The sequence below is a fragment of the Hippocampus zosterae genome, chromosome 18 (genome assembly GCF_025434085.1).
Source record: "Hippocampus zosterae strain Florida chromosome 18, ASM2543408v3, whole genome shotgun sequence".
Lineage (NCBI taxonomy): Eukaryota > Metazoa > Chordata > Actinopteri > Syngnathiformes > Syngnathidae > Hippocampus > Hippocampus zosterae.
In genome coordinates, this window is record NC_067468.1 from 13,425,828 (window position 1) to 13,445,815 (window position 19,988).

Below are 19,988 nucleotides of genomic sequence, written 5' to 3' on the forward strand. Positions count from 1 at the left end.
GATGTGGCCTTCATCTACAAAAATGCACAGATCAACAGCAGCGATGTTTTTTTTTTTGCATTTAACTTTCATTGTGGTGGCACTTTGACCAGGCAGGAAACGAGATGGCTTCAATGCATATGTGGGTGTGGCTTTTGGTAGCTGGGCTGGCACTCCTCGCTCCATACTTTTAAACCACAACACCCACTGACATGTCTTGCGGTGGCCTTTTGTTTGCTGTGCTCAACTCTGACCACAGACCTTTTTTTTTTTTTTTAAACATTTGTATATTGTTGCTATGTTGGAAACAATTAAAGGGGGAATGCTGTAATGAGTATGTCCCCAAAATATAGCCACCAGACAAAACCCAGCGAGGGTATAGTTTAACCCTTTCGGGGGCATCGGTTACTACAGTGGACAGCTTATCATGTGATCGGGTTACAGGGTGCAGGAAAGGGTTGTTTTTTTTTTTTTTTTTTCAATTCCAAGTGGCAAACAGAAACATTGAGAGTTGTTGAACTGCAAGTCATCGGTCATTAGCCATTGGCCGGTTGATGACCACTAAGCCCCTTTTTTATCTGCTAATTACTGGTGTCCAGCCTCAGTGGTCTTACAGAGTCAGGAAGTCAAACTCAGTGGGAGCACTCGCGATGTCAGTGAGTTCCTTTTTTTCCTTTAAGTCATTCTCTTCGAGAGTCAAAAACATTCTGCTTCATTTTTTTTTTTTTTATTAAGTGAGAAGGCTTCTCCACCGGTTGTCACTGACTGCGAGTACCTAAAACACAATAAGCAGTCACCTAACGATGAGTTGTGACCCAATATTTTTGCCTGCTGTGAAATGTGAAAATCCTTGAATTGGCCTCGGCCAAAAAAGTACTTTGATGTACTTAACGAGAACTCACTGAGCACGGCGTGTCTCTCAGTGTCTTTGTTTATTTAACCTTGTTAAAAGTATAGGAGACGGAAAAAAAAAATCATTAAGCCCAAAGTGCACTTGAAGAGTTCGTTTATGGACTTACTTCCTTGTAAGGTCAACGGAGGACAACGCAAATGAACCCTTTCGTGCACCCTGTAACCGGATAACATGCTAAACTGTCCACTGTAGTAACCGCTGTCGCTGAATGGGTTAAGATACAGGTGTCATTGGTGAAGACGTGGCGCTCGATGATGATGCTGATTTTTCGGTCAGCCACGATTGAGCAGAAAGCAACTGCTCAAAGTGCACTCTGAGAGCTCGGTCAAAGTCACTTGTGCACATTCCTTCGAATTCCCACCGCTGGGTTGTTCCTACCTGAGGTCATGGAGATGTGATTTAGAAAACACAACGCGAAGGAAGCTGATGGACTTTTCCCATTCATCGGGTTGTGGGACAGGGCGACCGTTACACAGTCTGCATTTGGGCTACGTGCAAAGAATATTTCGGAATAAAGAAATGGAGCGCTTTCAGTCTGCGCACTCCTGCCAACTGCGACGCCATGATGCATCGGGTGGCAACCGGCCATGTATTACACACTGAGGTTGTACTAAATGAGAGTTTATGTGTTCAACGGTGACGATGGCGCCGAGTGTCAAACAGCGGCGTTAGAATTTCATTGAGCCTGACAAGTGAAAACAGAGAGAATGTCACGGTCGGATAAAAGGCCTTTGCCGTATAAAAACTCGTCGAGTTGACTTTTCAAAGCACATACTGTAATAACTTCAAGCGCATTTCTGAACAATGCTGATAATTCACTGGCACCGACACGCGACGTCCATGTTTGTATGCTAAAGCCACAGCGGCTAATGAATGCCGCCATTGTGTAAAGGCCGCGTACAATGAAATTCGAGTGCGGGTGATGCGCAACTCGGCGGACGAGCGAGGGCGGGCTTGGTGGCATGTTGACGCTAAGCCCACGCGTGCCGTTACTCTACGCATGCTTGTGACCTCGCGCCTCCATCAGGTTGCCATTCTTGGGATTCCACACATTGCTCGGAGAGGTTTGGCTGCCCAAGTGTGCGGGACACAACACGACCCATTGAAGCGACGATGGCTTCTCGCAATTTCTTAATGTCGAATACTCAAAAGCCACTGGTGACTGCCGAAGACGCGTCGGTGCATAATATGTTCGTCACTGTTTAACTTAAGGGCCACGGCTCAATAGCCAAAAACAACATGATGTAAAAGCCGCGGCAACAGTTCTGCTTTTGTCAATCAAAAGGGAGCATTGTACTCGTCGGTACGGTTGATTGAAAAAGTCTACACACCCCCTGTTCAAATGCAAGTTTTTTTTGTGATTGTATAAACCGAGCCCAAAATAAAAGCATAAATGTGAAACTTGTTCAATTATTTACAAATCATTACTAGTTCCCTTTCATAGTGAAATTCTTATCTGCAAGCTAAATCTATCACCAGCATGACATCACGATTGTAAACCACAGCTTGCCGGATAATTTGAATCTTCCTTTACAGTAATGATTAGCAAGTAACTTTGTATTCCTTTTAAAATGACATATTTAACCTTTGGACAGAGTAACGTTAGCTAGCTATTTCTCGCTCGCTGAGCATAAATTGCAAATAAGTAAATCATGCATTGACAGGACTGGGCCGTACAGTCAAGGAAGCATGTTGAAAAAGAACAAGAGTCCTGTTCAACCAAACACGTGGAAAGAATTAAAAATCCATTTCGGTCCACTTTTTGCCTTGTCATGAGAACCAAAAGCGTGTCTGTCTGTCTGCGTCTTTGTTCAGTCTTTGCATACTCGCTGCAAGAGGCTGCCTGGTTACAGTCACTAAAGAGATTGCTTCGTTGTTGTCGGTATGACTCGCTGAGCTCGAGGCTCACATAAGCGCCGACTGTCAAACAATCGCCTGAATGGGAGTCCGAAAGACGACTAGCACAATGTGTTTGATTATTTGTCATTTATTTGAAGGCAGCTAAACTTTATTTCAAGAATATGCTAGGTCTACATGATTCACAGAATTTTTTTTTGGGGGGGGGGGACTCGGAACGAATTAGGGCGTTTACATGGAAAACGCGCCTCTACTTTCAAAATGTTCAAAGAAATTTCTTCCAGAACCAATTAATTTCCTAAGTAGCGGCACCATCGTATTGGTTAGCATCTTAGCCACTAAGGCTAATGTGAGATCGTGATAAACCGACAACGACATTCCAAAATGTCAGCTGCCGTGATGATTGCGTTGCCAACGCGCCTCTACTTTCAAAACGTTCAAAAGAAATTTCTTCCAGAACCAATTAATTTCCTAAGTAGCGGCACCATTGCATTGGTTAGCATCTTAGCCAATAAGGCTAATGTGAGATTGTGATAAACTGACAACGACATTCCAAAATGTCAGCTGCCGTGATAATTGCGTTGCCATCCTTACCAGGGATTTGCTCTCGTCCTCGTCCTTGTAATAGAAGAGTTGGTCCCCTCGTAGAACAAACCAGCGGCTGTGCCACGTCTTGACGAAACCACCTTGCTTTCGGAGCCAACCGCACCTGATGGCACCCTGCCTCTCCTGGAAAGCCTCCACGCCGGTTTGCGATCCGCCCTGCTGGGGTCCGCCGTGGGACTGCTCGTCCATCACGGCGACTCAAACCTGCCAAGAATCCAAAACAAATATAAGACATAACCACATTCGCATCGGCTGGGGATTGCTGAAACATCCCACGCGTATCCAGATGAGCTTCAAATTTAATAAAAGTCAACGTTCAGAATTTCTCATGCTCATTGACCATCAACGCATTGCTGCCTGTTTTCAAGCACGGCGTTTGCCGCGTGACTCCTGCTTCAAGTCTGCTGACATCGGCGTTAAAGCTTCCGTGACTCTGGCTGAGCTGGGCTTGGTGAGCGTCCAAACAAGCCGCAGGTCCAGATGATGACCAGATGCGGCAGCCCAACAGTGATTCCAAATCGCAGTCCACCAAGTGAAGAAAATAAAAAGGAATAAAATAATAAAAGTGCGTTGGGATGATTGCCGAAATCCAAGTCAGACCTCTTTTTTTCCCCACCTCATGAATGCAGGTAGCATCCCACATATGAAGTCAATGAAATGCCCCGCTAATAAACTTTTCACATTCTTATTAAGCCTATATCACCTAAATTGTTCGTTTTTAGCTGAAATGTACCAAAATGATGCGTCTTTATGTATCACATTATTAAATAAAGTGTTTTTCCCTTGGTTTCAGGTAATTAAAAAAAGGACATTTTTAAAAATGCACACTAATTATCCCCAAATATTAAATGTCAGGCCTTTGAATTTTTTTTTCTACCGTCATTTTTTTGGCAGTGTGCATACATACTCAGGATTTGTATCTGGTCCAAGGTATGAAATTAAATTCCAAGGACAGTCGTAAAATGGCAAATGAGGGTCGCAAATCTTTCCAAACTATCATGCGGGTTTCTTTCTGGTCTTGGATTCATCTGTCCAAATATGATGTTGAATTATTTAACACAGTCATTGGATATTTTCTTGAGCAGCCGAGTGGGTACCAGCTTCTCCCTAGATAATAATGGCAATACGGTTATGTCGTAGCCAGATGCTGATCATGATATAACATGTTGTATGGTATGATGATTGCATGCGCTACAAAGAATGAAGCGTAAAAGAAATAAGAGACACCGGGGGCTTGCAGTCCCTCCTCTTGTACACGTTGTAGATATTCGGTCGAACAACATACAGAAAACTGTTTCCAGAAGTGTTTGGAGCTGATTCAATAGTCTTTTCATTTTGGGAATAGTTATGCGAGGGGAAGATCCACGGACTCCCTTCTGGCAGATTGTTGTTGAAACCGCTCAAGGTTTTGTGAAACAACAATTAAAGCGAGGAATCTTGCGCGACCACAGGAAGCAGCCGTCGGGAGGGAAAGTTGTCTAAAAAAAAAAAAAGGCCTTTTCCAGGCTGTGGGCGTTGAAGGTGCAATTTGAAAGGGGCTAATTTGGACTCGTTTTAGCCTCGTCCAGGGAGCCCTTCCGTCGCATCTCATCCCGTGAGAGAAGACGGCTCAGAGTCAGTTTGTGTGTGGCAGTGAGGCCCGAGTCTGATCTATACTCAGTTGTGGTGAGTAAAATGCATTGAGGATCCAAATGGCAATCGTGTGAGGCAGAAGAGGCGCACATAAGCTAACCTACACTCTCCAAAACAAGATAACATTGGTTGGTGCGGGCGGTGCTGCTTGTGTATTTGGCAGAAAACTGCATATTTAGCCAGATAAATCATGTACTGTATTTGGATTCTATTCTTGACAAATCAAACTTTTTCCTCATGGAATAAACAATTCTTTCCATAGCATGAGATTATCCACGAGTTGAGACTTCATCCGCATGAAATTGCATAATCATTCAAAAAAAATCACAACTTAATTCTCATATTGTTCTTATTTTTTCATGTGACTTCATTCATTCATTCATTCATTCATTCATTCATTCATTCATTCATTCATCTTCCGAGCCGCTTGATCCTCACTAGGATCGCGGGGGGTGCTGGAGCCTATCCCAGCCGTCTTCGGGCAGTAGGCGGGGGACACCCTGAATCGGTTGCCAGCCAATCGCAGGGCACACAGAGACGAACAAGCATTCACACTCACACTCACACCTAGGGAAAATTTAGAGTGTTCAATCAGCCTGCCACGCATGTTTTTGGAAACCGGAGCACCTGGAGAAAACCCACGCAGGCCCGGGGAGAACATGCAAACTCCACACAGGGAGGCCGGAGCTGGAATCGAACCCGGTACCTCTGCACTGTGAAGCCGACGTGCTAACCACTGGACTACCGGGCCGCCCTTCATGTGACTTAATTCTCAAAAAAAAAAAAAAATCTAATCTCAAAAGATACGGTTGTTTATATCACGTTTTTAACTCAACTTCATCGCACCATTAAAAACTATTTTTTTTTCAAATTCTGCCATTTTCCACATAAAATTCCAACTTTTTCCTCATATTAGGACTTGACTTTCAAAAATGTCATTGTTGGGAAAACGCCTTGCGAAAATTGTATTGTGTCAAAATTGCTGGTATGAAAAAGTTCATCAAAACAACAACGCTCGCTGTGGCCTCGTATTATTACCTTTTTTTTCCACAGTACTGTATACACAGGACTTGTTGGCATATAATTTGGTCTTAATTCAAAGTAGAATAGTTTGGCTCCATGTCAGCAAAATTTGTACAAGAGACTTTGGCGTGACATTGCTTCTCAGCGCTGTAAACCCCCTGCAAAGATCCCTCCTCCCCCCTTATGACTCTTGTGGAGGCCCCGTGACCCACATGTGTTAAAGACAAATATAAACCCGGTTACCAAAGCTGCAACGCTCGGAGAACAGTTTGCTCCTGCGAGTGTAGACAGGGGGCCAAGCTTCTTTACTGGATGTAAAACAGGAACTGACTTCATGTGGAAGCATTGCTGAAATAACCCCAGAACAGATTCTTCATCTTGGCCGGCAGATGCAGCGCAATTAAAGTCTTGCGTGATTAAACATCCGATGGGGGAACCTATTCTGGATTTATCACCTTGGTCCGAGTTCAATCAGGACCCACGCCGTGAGTCACTGTATGATTGCAAGCAGCGCGCGATGGGATGTAAGGACTCAGAAGGTTCAAGTCCTGTTAGTTTGTGTGATGAAGCATAAGTGGTCCCCCTTCAGATAGTCTACAATGCCGCCTTTTTGGCTGTGACGCAAGCATGACTCTCTCTTCCTTTTATTTTATGCCATGTGTCACTCTCGACATTTCTGGAAAGCAATCAGGGCACATTAATAAGCAGAACACCCTTAAAATGTCTTTTTAAAAAAGGCTCATGGTGAGAAAAGAAAAAAAAAGCGGACGCAAAAAAATTCTACCCAACGAATCCAACATATCCAATTTCAGAATCAAAATGGCACCGTGATGCCATCGCTAACACCTTATATCACAGGTGTCAAATTCAAGGTCCGGGGGCCAGATCTGGCCCGCCACATCATTTTATGTGGCCCATGAAAGCAGCTCAAACAACTTCCATGATCCTTTCTAAAATGTCCACCAAAATGTTACATTCTCATTTGTAATAAATAGGAGATATATTCTATGCATTTTGTTGTTGCCAAGCCCCTCATGATAGCAATTTAAACAATAGTTATTCTTGACTTCTTTATATGGTTTCAGTCATAACGGCCCTCCAAGGGAAACGGTAACTAAAATGTGGCCCGCGCCAAAAATGCACCAAAATGTGAAGCCTATGACTGTAGTAATCAATGTGACGCTGAAAAAAAATCAGGTAAGACAATCTAAAAGGTATGACAGCTATAGAGCAAAAATAGTTAGTTGTTCAAAATGTTCCAACCTGCTTCCCACTTTGAGGCAGTTTCTGTGCCTTGGCCACTAAACAGCTATCACAGACCTGGGAACAGCCGGGTACGGCAGCTGACACGGGCAATCCGATCCCGCAGCTTTCCTGCAGTACGGCTTGTGAGCACTGCATATATATTCCGGGCACTGGGGGGGTTTCATCATTTAGCATGTGCTTTCCTTTTGCATGAATATGCCAGGTGGAAAGAGGGACTGTTCGGCCTTTACACCCCTTGCATCGAACCGTGTAAATAAAAGCTACCCGGAAAAGTGGTGGGAATTTTCTAATTGTTGGGAAAGTTGCGCCGAGCTTGTTTTACTGACTCTGAGCGGGACCACCCGGGTGAGCTGATTAAAAAAAGTCAAGCATGACTTCATGAGATCCGATACGAAGGCGGAATCAAAACCTGGTGGTACATCAAACAAAAAAAGCATTTTCATAAACTGGTGTATTTGAATGCAAAAAGTATTTCCCACTGGTGCGTAGTGCGGTCATCGACAAACATGCATTTAGCGACATGGGCAGCTTTTATATGATGCCTATGAAGACTATCCATTTCTTTTCTAGAGTGCTTGTCCTCATTCGGGTCACAACTCCTGAGTGAGCTGAAGCCAACCCCAGATGACTTTGGGCGAGGAGTCGGTTACACCCGAGACAGGTCGCCAGACAATCATAGGACTAATATATATATATATATATAAAATTTTCACATTTCTTTTATTTTGAAAAAACGTAAAATGCATTTCCTGTCATTCATAAATAAAGACATGTTTGAAATAAGTATTTAAAAATAACTATTGAACCTGAGAGAACAGATGAGGGTGCTTTGCGAATTACTCATGATAAAAATGACCAAAACATACCTTGTGATTTTTTTTTGTTGTTGTTATAACTACAATGACAATAATATAAAAACAAATACATTAAATCATTTAAACACACGCAATGAGGAATACAAATATATTTACATTACTATTTATACAGGGACACAAATGCAACAGATGACCATCAGGCATTTCAATTTGAAAAAAATATATACAGGGTATAAATATTTTTTAAAAACCTGTTCATCTACACGAGAGGGTTTGGTCCCCATGCCAGTTAACACATGAGATGGGTAACATCATGATGTGATGCAGTGCAGTCTGTCACCACTGCAACCACAACATCATACAGTACATAGAGTTACCTCAATAAAAACCCAAAGCAGCCAAATAAAATGTCAACCTTTTTTTTTCCCTCACGCAAAAAGGGGAACCACATAAACCGCCGAACACCATTCACGCTTGAAACCGTTTCCACCCAAAACACAGCATATCACTCACCCTTCAGATAATCAACCAGGTGTTGCTCTCCCAAATAAATCCAGTGTGGAATGACGGCCCGCGTCAACAACAAGACGCCGGCGACGACGACGACGACGAGGAAGAAAAGGGAGATGACGTTCAAATTCACCGTCTCGCTTCCCTAGTGGAGAAATGTGGCCACAAGTTCAACTCTCACAACGTGTGCGCGCTGAAAGAATCTCTCTCTCTCTCTCTCTCCAAGAGGAGGAGCCCACACGCACACGTGCACTTAAACACCGGCGTACACGCGATGACGTCACAGCCTGACACTTTCACGTCAATCATCCTGACGTCAGCCTCCACAAGGAAAAGTCGATTTTTCAAGGTGTCATATCATGTGCAGGTGTAGCTTTTGGATGATTTAATGTAGTCCTGTTTTGAAATCTGCGCATCTTTTGTGGTAATTACGTACGCTCGTCAATCCAGCATCGGCGTGCAGCTCCGCAAACGTTTATGAGGTAACTCCGTGGACACTTGGGTGCGAGCTCAGCTGAATACACAGCCAAGGGAGGAGAGCACGTCTTGTTGACTCGCGGGCTGTCGCCATAGAACCGAATACAATGCAAACCATCCATATTGACAATCAATAAGACTGACGCTTACTTGACAGCACCATTTATATGTACAGAGAGATAGATCATTTTAATTATTTTTGGGAGAAAAATACAATGCATTTGTTTGCATTCAAAAACAAATAAATATTTTTTAAAAATTAAAATAACTATTGGACCTGGGATCACAGATGAGGGTTCTCTGTGAATTATGCCTGATGAAAATGACCAAAAACATATACCTTCCGGTCGTCACGGAGATAGCGCATGACATTAGACTAGATGAATCTTCACAGATGGCGGATATGGGAATTGAAACAGTCTCCGTGGTTCTTCTGTTCTCATGGTCCTCCAAGTGCAAGATTTGGACCCCCCGGGTGACTTCTGTCGAGGGTTCTTCCTCTTTGGATGGGATTGGAATGTAGCAGACCTCCTCCAAGCGCATAAACATGAGGATTTGGACCCCAAAGTTGGCCAATTCTAGCCTGAAAAAATAATCGCACATTCAATCGCAATCACAACACTGTAATTTCAATTCCATGATGAACAGGGGTTAGGATAGCGGATTTTCAATCGTGGTGTCATCGGTTAACACCCCCCGCCCCCTTCCCCACCAATACCACCCCCCCACCCGCACCCAGTGCCAGTGCACTGACTAATTCACCGGGCAATCAAGTATGTGCCACTTATCAGATGCTAACGTTAACTTGTGCATCCTCAAAACTCAATGCAGCTCTGCTTACCTTTTGGCTTTGACATGATTTCAGGGACATTGTATTTGTAGCCATGGGGCATGTCAATTTCTTTACATTATAGCGGCTCCATATGCTCGTTTTTCAGACAGAGTCGTTGCCTGAAAGTGGTTCGGCCTTCTCGCCCCGCGCCTAGCTTGTTGGTCAGGAACTCCAGAGACCCAACTGTTTGTTTACGAGCCATTAAAATAAAATTTTCCATCATCTGTACTCTTTGCCGTTTGGGGAGTTTCAAACTAAAATCATGACCTGTAGGCATGCTTGATAAAGATGCTACATTTTTCCCAAATGTCCTGCTCTGTCACTATGAATGAAAACACTGTTCCATTTTTAGGCCAACTAGTGACTACTGGAGCAGTGTCATGACCGCGGCTGTCCTTCCTGTTTACATATTTGACAATAAAGAGTCTTCTTAATCTCTCAAGTGCTTTACGAGGTTTCATTTATTTGGAATGTGAAGTCCTCTTTAAATTTAGGGAGAATCAGGTGAATAGTCTTACCTTAAAATTGTATTTATCATAGTTCTTCTTCCGGTTTTGACTTTACATCCACTTCTATGAAATAATAATAAATAAATCTCACAAATGTCAGTAGAATAGTCAAATTAAACACGTTTTTAAGGGGTATGTTTCTTCTTGGAAATGCAGTGAAAAGGAGTCCACAAGTCCCGATTTCTCTCAGTGCAACATTGTCTCCCTGTGGCGTCATCTAACATGACACCTTTAGGTTTTTCAGCGTTTCAGAGAATGTTCTCAAGAGTCTCTTGAGAATATGCGATCCTCTTGACAAGAGGATTCGCAGATATCCTGCTGCCTAACTATCGGCAAATTTGATTATGTGTAATTGCATTTGCAGTTAGAAACTCGGACTAATTCAAATGAATCGTTCGTGTTTTTGATTAACACCCGAAATAAATGAGAAAAACAAAGTTACCGTAGGTGCAATGATCCATCATGTCCAGTAGAGGGCAGTGTTGTTAGAGCTGTCATGCATGTTTTTGGAATGTGGGAGGAAACCGGAATACCTGCAGAAAACCCACGCAGTCACGGGGAGAACATGCAACCTCCACACAGGAAGGCTGGAGCCGGAATCGAATCCCGCACCTCTCCACTGTGAGGCAGACGTGCGAACCAATCGCCCATTATGCCGCCTGATGTGACTTCCCTTGAAATGAAATTGTAATTGTATCTAATATCTAGCTTTCGGTGAATGTATCATTTTATTTTCTTTCATTTTACTTCCATGATTCAACCGTATACGATCTTGTCTCGTCCATTTCATTTTTGTATTTTGATATGCTTTCCTTTTTTTTAAATTACAGTTTCAACCAATACTGTTCTTGTCTGCTCTGCTTTTCTTTTTGCATTAATAGCCTACTTTCTGAAATGTTATCCAATCTTGTCTTCCCTCATTTTATTGGATTTAATTTTATTTCATCCCATTTTATTTAGTCTTGTCTAATTTGAACATATGAATTTTTTTAATCTAATTTTGCGTAATTTCACACACTCTTACCAGCTTATCTCATTGTCTTCATTTGATCTCATTTTAGTTCTTCTCACTCATTCTCTTTCCTTTAATTTCATCTTTTACTACCTTGTCTCACCGCATGTTAACCTATCTTGTCACATCTTTATGTTATTTTTCTTATATTTCTTACAATGTAACTCATGTTGCCATACACATAGTTTTGTATTTATTTTCTTTCCCGGACAAATCAAAGGGATGAGGCCAAAGGGTCCACTTATGAGAACAAACGCATGTTCTCATGGTCGTGTTTGCTGCTGTGTTATAAACAGCCCGTGGAGGCGGGGCCGAACTGTAAATAGCAGGACATGTATTTGCAGTAAATCAGTGTTATTTACACCTTTTGTTTCAGCGTGGGCGGCGGTGTGACGTGCTCGGGGAGTCACATAAAGGGTATTTCTCACCAACGCTTTCCTGTTATTTTCCTTCCTTGTTAGGTTCCTTTTGTTTGTTTGGATGCGAGGCCTCGGACCGCCGCCTCTCAGGGGAATGGAGGGGAACGTTCCGAACGCTGAGCCACTGCTTCCGTGAACCTGCAAGCGTATTTGACACCATTTTAATGAAACTCTTTAAGGTCTTACAATTAACGCTGGTCAACGGCAAATTTTATTCAGAGATGGCTTTAGGTATCCCTGGAAATATTTTTTTTCTCAAGCACATCAGGTTTTTGAGATATTTTCTTTTTTTGTTTGTGTGTTTTGGGGTTTAACTTTTCAATACACATTTTATTGTGTTGTAATTTATAGGTACGGTGTTTCAAAATCAACGTTTTGCATACTCGCACCACGGCACAGAGATTTGCATTTTCGCGTATGTAAAAAAAAAAAAGAAATGTAAAGAAGTTGAATGAAAAGCCCAATTGCTTGCTTGATATCCAACTAGTTTAGTACAAATTTAGAGGTGTAAAGTGAGGTTTGATTCCCATATTGGATGTCTGTCAGACATGTATTGGAAAGGAAACAAGAAAGTTTTTTGAGAACTCTTGCCAGTATTCGCATTCCAACACACCTGGAACTTTTGTTGACCTATTTGATATGTCATCGAATGCACTGCTCATATTTGTACTGCACCCAGTAACGGACAGTTCCTCTTCTATGGTTATCGTCATCCCAAACCCACTTTTGGAGTTAATACATTTGATGCTCACTAAGCTAAAAACATGTGAATTATTATTGTAGCCCAAATACCTCATTTGCTTGGTTGATGGGAGAACTCATTGAAATATGTCCTTTCGTGACTCCCACAGGCAGAGGACAGGACCTTTTTTTAGTGTGCGTGTGGGTGCGTCTGTGTGTGTGGGTGTGCGTGAGCGTGTGACAAAAATTCTTCGCTTTTTCGGAGTGTCACTTGCTCTTGAATTCCTGCCTGGCAGACACAACAACAACAGGAAGAAGGGCCATTTTCACAGGTGTCAGGAAGCGCAGGAAATAAACACACCGAATTCGGCGCAAACATTTTTGTGGACGTGTTTAAAGAGTCTGACGTGAGGCTTTAAAAACAAATGACCCTTGCGGGACCCCCCCGTGTCATTACCATTCCATCCGATTACAAAATTCCAATGGTCATAAATACATTTCCACCGAGTATAAAACGTAAACCATTCAAGGACTGTTCCACTGAGTCTTTTCCATGTTTCCAACGGTATCAAATGCCGCACTTAGATCAAAGAAGAATTTGAAACCTTTCCTGAATCCTTATTGAGACCTGAGATCATTCAGCAACAATTACAGGAAGGCAGAAATCAAACGCTCACATAATCCAAATGTGTTTTCTTCTCGAATGAAATATTTCATTAAAAAATAAAAGTTTTTTGCTGCAACAGAAGATGCTTCCCGAAACAGGTTAACAAACAAATGCTCTTTGATCACTTGTATTTAATTGTAAGACCATTCTTAACATGTATACATCTTTTACACAGTACAAATACAACATGGATGATTGATATATGTGGTACAGTGACACCATGAAAAATGATTTCTTCTATTCTCTCACTTGAAGGCACACTATACATTTGGAGCGTCAAGAGTAAAAAGGTGATATAATCAACCATATAAATAATATCCACATACAGTCAAGAAGATGACAATAAAATAAGGCCTGTGCGTTCCTTTATAAGTTAATGCTACATTTCCACTGACTCAGTGAGCGACTGAATGAATGTATGGATGATGGAATGCACTGGTGGTCAGCGAGGGCTGAGCCGCTTGGAAGCGCCGGCTCGATTGACCGCCGGTTGATCGGAGTCTTGAACCTCTCCCGAACCCTCCTCTTCACCTCGAGGCTCCGTCTTGAGCTTGCCGGCCAATTTGGCGAAGAACCGGAGGGTGAGACAAGCGCCGGTCTCCCTGTCACACAGGCCACCTTTGCAGCTGCAGGTTTTACGGCACTCCATGCCATAGGTGCCAAAGTGGCAGTCTGGGAGGAGACCAAACAAATAAAATGCAAGTTTATTCATTTATGTGTTCATTGAATTTTTTTTAAACCACAAATAGTCCATGTAGAAGCCGATGGACCACTTTGTAAGGTTCACCTGCACTGAGTTGGGTCAACAACTCTGCCTTGATGAATTGTACACCGCTGCAAGCTGCGCACAGTCTTGCGCGTGAGTGGAATCCTCATAAAATAATAGTAAAATATTTGCATAAATTGTACAAATAATGGATGGACAGGATGATTAAAAAGAATAGTAAAATGAAATAATTCGAAAATGTATCCAATAAATCCCATAATATTTTACATAAAATCAGACCTATGCATGATATTGATTTAATTAAATATACTAAGATCAAAATGTTGAATTCGTTTCTGACAGTTTTAGACAATTTGGGACGTTAATGCAATGTATAGAAAATTAGTCTAATATTTGACACATTTTGTCTTACTTTTTAAGTTTTTACATTCTTTTATTGACGTGTTTTAGAAAATATTTTTTTTTAGAGATGAAGACATTTGGATTCAAAAATTAGAAGCCGGCCCAAATATTGAGAGCAGACTACAATCGTAATAAATATTTGCCGTTAAATGCAGTATTCTCTCAGTGTCAATTATTTTTTCTCTGTTAATTACACGTGTCTCTAATACAGTGTCCTGTGTGCAATTACATAAAGTTAGGGGGATAGGACGGGGTGTGTTTAACTTCAGTTCAACCAAATCTATTGGATTTGGGGACGTCAGTTACACGGCCTGCAGTATTTTGGTGCAACGCGTCAAGTGAAACGGTACCTTTGCACACGCCGTATTCATCCCCGTAGTCGTCCTCGTCCTTGTAGAACTCGCAGAAGAGGCCCGGCCCGCACTTGACGCCGTGCATGCCGGACACGGTGCGGTAACAGTGCTCCCCTCGGCCGGCAGCGCACACCCGGCAGCAACCGCAGTCGTCCAGCACGGTGCGCGCGCAGCCGAGCGTGGGGCCGCAGCGTCCCGCGTCGCACCTGTCCGGGCAGTTGACGGCGTACTTGACGCCGGTGCCCCACGCCTGGGCCGCGTGGGCGCTGTGGGCGAGCAACGAGGACAGCACCGTGAGCAGCAGCAGAGACATGGCTAGCGAAGAGGAGGAGGAAGAGAGTGATGAGGAGGTGGTGGTGGGGATGCTGATGATGAGAGGCTGCGGTGGTGAAGGAGATCCTCTGCGAGGGACTCGAGCAAGTGAGGAGGCGAGCATCGGACGGAGAGCTTTTCACGGCATCCAACAAGTTTGTTTTGCACTTCGCTCTCGTCAATTTCCTCATTCCGCTCCTTTTTTTAGAGATCCGGCGTGGAAGTGCATGCATGGGATTAGCGCCATCCAGGAACTGAAATCCACGTGACCTCATGCCACAAATGTTTTTGTAGGAGCCCAAGGAACCGCGCTGTCATCGGCCCTTCGTGCTACGGGTTGCTTTGGAACCAGAGGGTGCTGTTTCCCAGATCCAAAAGGGCAAAATTTCGAAAAGTGTAAAAAAAAAAAAGACATCGTAACATGCTCAAATATTTACAACCTAGCCCCTAAAGTCTGCTCAAACGTTTTCATTTGATGCCGGCATACATAAAATGGAAGGATGTAATGGGTGCTTTGAACATTTTTTAACATTAATTTATTCGACAAACTGAAATCTATCGTTCAAACAATTGGATCTTGTTTCTAATCTATCGTTATTTTGGGGGAAATGATGCTGAACAGAAAGTGCACTTTCTTGTGGTCTCTCTTCTTTATAATTTATCAATGTTATATGATCAGATATATTGTTGCATCTGAATATTAACATGTGATATTGTCACATTGTTTGTTGGTTGAGTCAATAAAGTTTTTTAAACAAGTATCGACAAAACAAACAATTTCATCCTTTAGTTCCACTCTTTTCAGTGACATCGGTTTTGATGATAAATAGAGATGACATTTTTTTTGTCACGTTCAGTATGTATACTTTGTGTGACATTTTTATTTGGTGGTGACCGGAGAGTTTGTCGAATGTAAAATAACCATCACGATGGTGACGATGATGAAGACGATGATTATCGATGAAGATGAGGCGGAGTTCGACACAAGATGGCGGTAAGGTAGTCATCCGACGCCGGCCGCCTTCAGCTGATACGACCTCAGAAGAAGAAGAGGAAGAGCAGGGGGGCGGGGTAGGAGGAGAAGAAGGAGGAGAGGGGTGGGGGGAGAAAAGTGGGCATAATCTATTTGTGCGATTATGGGACAGGTACCGCCGACGAATCTCTGGCGGTTTTCCTGAGCTAGCGAACCTGTCAGCGGGGACAAGCTACCAAAAGCGCCCGAAATATATGGAAGCTAACATACATGTCAGCGCTTGTTGTTCGCCATCGTCACACACCCGCCTGGACGTCACCGAGCAGCGGGGCTTGTTGTGCGGCCAGTTGTCATCCAGCCACCGAGCCGAGTGTTGCGGGGAGGGTCTTGTTTAGCTCGCCCTGACAGCCGCAGTGTAGTCAGCCCTGCCTCGCGTTAGCTCACTCGGTTGACCCGGTGGAGCTTGGATTGAGTCCTACACTGTTATCCATTGTGTTGCCGAGGTGAGTCGCCGCAATGTCACCGGTGTGTGTGTTTTTGTATCCTCCGGAAGGTGCTGGGTCATGTCTTGCTAATATACTGGATCATCGAGTCAGCTAATGTCATCAGCATGGATGCTCATTCACACGCATCTTTGCATGATGCTGCATAAAACCAGTCAATGGCACATGCAGCTCCATTTTTTTTATTGGCGTTGTCCTGGCAACAAGCCACCGTCCACCCCACTCCTCTCACCCTCCTAGTCTCAACGCTCCTCGTGGCTCACGTCCCAAGTAAGGGCATCCATCCTTCAACAATTTGGCTAGGTTATGCTTCATTCCATCAAACACACATAAGCATTTCCAACTTCCAACTCGTGATAAAATGGCATCAAAATGTCATTGTCAGCGTCAACATAAAACACGACAGGTTAACCTGTATCGTGTTATGTACGGTGACTCTATAGCAAGGCACGAGAAGCGAAGAAGAAGAAGAAAAAAAATCAAATTTTCCACACATCTCTAAAATTTGTATTGGTAACACCCTGAGGAGTGATAATTCAGTTACAGTAACAAATAGCCTGCGTCGTTATTATTTGCTTCGCTCTCAACTCTCTGTCATGGTCATGTTGCAGATTACTCTTGTTTTGGTTCTGAATGTGAAAATCTGCTTCTGCTTAGTACAGAGGAGGATCTACTCTAGTCATATACAAAGCCAAGCCACCTCAAGTTCCAAAATTTTCCAGAATGTTGCTTTGTCATCATGTTTTTTTTTCGATAAATACTTTATATCTAATAATTATGAAACAATATATAACTGCCGTACATTTACTTATACTGATGGATTAGTTTCAGCGAGTTAGATGAATTAGAGATGAACAATGTCAAAGTGGCCCTTGCATCCTTTGATTTTTCTGTATGTTGTATGGGTTACCATGTTTGCTCCACAGATTTGAGGTTTGGGGTTCAAATCAAAATTTCCTGTTCTCCCAGTGCGTGCATGGGTTTTGTCTGCATAATCGGACTCCCTCCCACATTTCAAAAACAGACATATTAGGTTGTTTGGCTCTATGCAGCATGTGATTGGCTGAGGACAAGTTCAGGAACTACCACACCTTTCACCCACAGTCATCTGAGAGAGGCTGCAGTTTAGCCACAGTTCTTATGAGGACGAGAGCTATACAAAATGATATCTGAATTGTATTGGCCTAAATGATGCACTTGAGCAGTATTATTTTGTTGTAGAATTTGTTTGATATTTCATCTTGGTTTGCTGTGCACGATTTATGTCATGTTTAATTTGATACCATTTAGGTGAAGTCAGTCAAAGATTTGTCTCCTTAAAGTAGTCACTTCAACGTATTTGCTTCATTTAAAGTCCAGAGGGTTAGTAGCTGGTTTTGTTTTGCTTGTAGTGGCTGCCAGCTCACTGGACCGTCTCACTGTTAGTTATTTTTGTCCAGACTGGAAACCATATAGCCCTAGAAAGGCTTGCAAACATGCTTGGAGTTCCCTCAGCCTTCTCTTCTCGTGTCACGTTTGAGTACCAGGTGGGGTTTTGGGTCCGTGAAGCCCACGACCCGAGACTTCTTTTTTGATCCTGGCTCATCAACAGATTATTTCCCTGGTTCGTTCACACATACCCAATCACACTTGTCTTTTTTTTTCAAACCTACATAGCACCAATTATTATTTTTTTGCTACCCTGATCCCCCCACTGCTTTGAATCCAAATACTTTAGAAGACATGCTTAGGAAAGGGCGAACTAGGTAGATAGCTTTGTAGGTTTGTGCCACACTTTTCAGATACTTTTGAGATGCAAAATTCTTTTAATCTCGAATTTACAGCTGCAGGCTGCACATCCATTCGCTGTTCAAGTTCACGTGTTTTTTTTCCCGTCATTCAGGTGCTCGTCAGGGTGAAGATAATGCTCAGACATGATGCCCTGTCAGACCCATGTGTTGCTCAAGTGGCAGGAACACCTCAACAGTTCCTGGGCGGAGGAGGACAGCCTGCAGACGGCCACCAGGCATGGGGCAGCCACCCTCTACAACAGGCTTCTCCGCAACAAGGAGGTGTTGAGTCTGGCCCAGCCCGTCCAGGAACTCGTTGGCCCTCGGCTGCCCGACTTTGAGTGCGAGTCGTGCGCCGCCGCGGAGAAGGAGGAGTATCTTTTGTCGCTGCTCCAAAGTCAACGATGGCTGGCTCGCCGCATGCTGACGCAGACCCGCTACACGCAGGGTCTCCACCACAGGCTGGTGGCCCTGCAGAGGATCTTCTACGCTATTCACACCAAGTACCATGACAACTTCCGTGCCCATCTTTCCTCTCAGGCCACAGAGAGCGGTGCGGATTGCGGGCATCTTGAGCTGGCCTCCGAGCCGTGTCTGCCAGGGGGGTTGCCCAAGATCAAGTCGGGCACAGATGTTCTGATTGAGATGGGCGTAAGGACGGGTTTGAGCCTGCTCTTCTCACTGCTGCAGCAGAACTGGAGGTACGCAGCCTCCGTCCATCCCGAGTCGATGTTGTGCAACGACGTGCTGGCCACCGCCTCCTCCGTGCTGGCGTCACTGCCACCGCTTTCTCTGGCCAATGAGAGCAAGATCCCCTCAGTCGGGTTGGACTGCCTGGCACAAGTGGCCGACTTCCTGAAGAAGACGTCGGCAAGTAGTGGAAGCGGCGGCGCCGATGTGACGGGTCGGAGGCTGGCGTTGGAGCTGCTGCTCGGCCTGGCCATGCAGAGAGGCTCGCTCAAGTTTCTGCTGGAGTGGGTGGAGGTGGCTTTGGCGGCCTCCGTGTCCCCGCGCACCTCTGCGCCGTCTTCCTCCTCCGCACTGAGCACACCGCAAGCGGGCGGGGTGGGATTCGATTTCATCCATCAAACTCTCCTTCAGATGAGACAATTTTCGGTAGGGTACAGTTTCACGTATCATGTCGTCTGCATTTTAAAATAAATTTACAAGAATATTTTTTGCATGTTTTATACCATACAATGTTCAGTTTTAAAATATTCAAATTGATTTTAGAGCAATACTAGAAGTAATAATGCTAAAATTGTGAAATTTGTCTTTAAAAATCTAAAAAAATTGTATTTGTTTTGTTTTTTTAGTGTATAAATATTAATAGAAATATTTATAAGAATTAGAATAGGTTTCTGGGCGGCCCGGTAGTCCAGTGGTTAGCACGTCGGCTTCACAGTGCAGAGGTACCGGGTTCGATTCCAGCTCCGGCCTCCCTGTGTGGAGTTTGCATGTTCTCCCCGGGCCTGCGTGGGTTTTCTCCGGGTGCTCCGGTTTCCTCCCACATTCCAAAAATATGCATGGCAGGCGGATTGAACACTCTAAAAATTGTCCCTAGGTGTGAGTGTGAGTGCGAATGGTTGTTCGTCTCTGTGTGCCCTGCGATTGGCTGGCAACCGATTCAGGGTGTCCCCCGCCTACTGCCCGGAGACAACTGGGATAGGCTCCAGCACCCCCCGCGGCCCTAGTGAGGATCAAGCGTTTAGGAAGGTGAATGAATGAATGAATGAGAATAGGTTTCTGAC

At 43.8% G+C, this 19,988-nt stretch overlaps 3 protein-coding genes across 10 annotated transcripts in view; 1 reads left to right on the plus strand and 2 right to left on the minus strand.

Moving 5' to 3' along the window:
- The window catches only part of arhgap24 (Rho GTPase activating protein 24), a 28,792-nt gene extending 19,963 nt beyond the window's left edge, over positions 1 to 8,829 (minus strand). Inside the window, exons 1-2 of one of the 2 annotated variants that reach the window (XM_052051497.1) lie at positions 8,605 to 8,828; positions 3,344 to 3,559 (exon numbers count right to left, since the gene is read on the minus strand). In XM_052051497.1, coding sequence (XP_051907457.1) covers positions 3,344 to 3,544 — 201 coding nt within the window. In that variant the 5' untranslated portion in view covers positions 3,545 to 3,559; positions 8,605 to 8,828. Of the gene's footprint in view, positions 1 to 3,343; positions 3,560 to 8,604 lie in introns of both variants that reach the window. The other variant, XM_052051499.1, reaches the window with a different exon arrangement.
- Positions 8,830 to 13,323: 4,494 nt separating this feature from the next.
- Positions 13,324 to 15,205, minus strand: esm1 (endothelial cell-specific molecule 1). Its single transcript, XM_052051713.1, has 2 exons — positions 14,678 to 15,205; positions 13,324 to 13,870 (listed from the first exon to the last, which is right to left on the minus strand). The coding sequence occupies exons 1-2, from the start codon at positions 15,114 to 15,116 to the stop codon at positions 13,641 to 13,643; spliced, it is 669 nt and encodes a 222-aa protein (XP_051907673.1). The 5' UTR covers positions 15,117 to 15,205; the 3' UTR covers positions 13,324 to 13,640.
- An 867-nt stretch (positions 15,206 to 16,072) lies between these two features.
- Positions 16,073 to 19,988, plus strand: part of LOC127591348 (probable E3 ubiquitin-protein ligase HERC1) — a 29,943-nt gene continuing 26,027 nt past the window's right edge. For all 7 annotated transcript variants that reach the window (XM_052051386.1, XM_052051389.1, XM_052051390.1 and 4 more), the window contains exons 1-2: positions 16,073 to 16,468; positions 18,351 to 19,353. In XM_052051386.1, the coding sequence (XP_051907346.1) occupies positions 18,382 to 19,353 (972 nt within the window). In that variant the 5' untranslated portion in view covers positions 16,073 to 16,468; positions 18,351 to 18,381. The remainder of the gene's footprint in view (positions 16,469 to 18,350; positions 19,354 to 19,988) is intronic.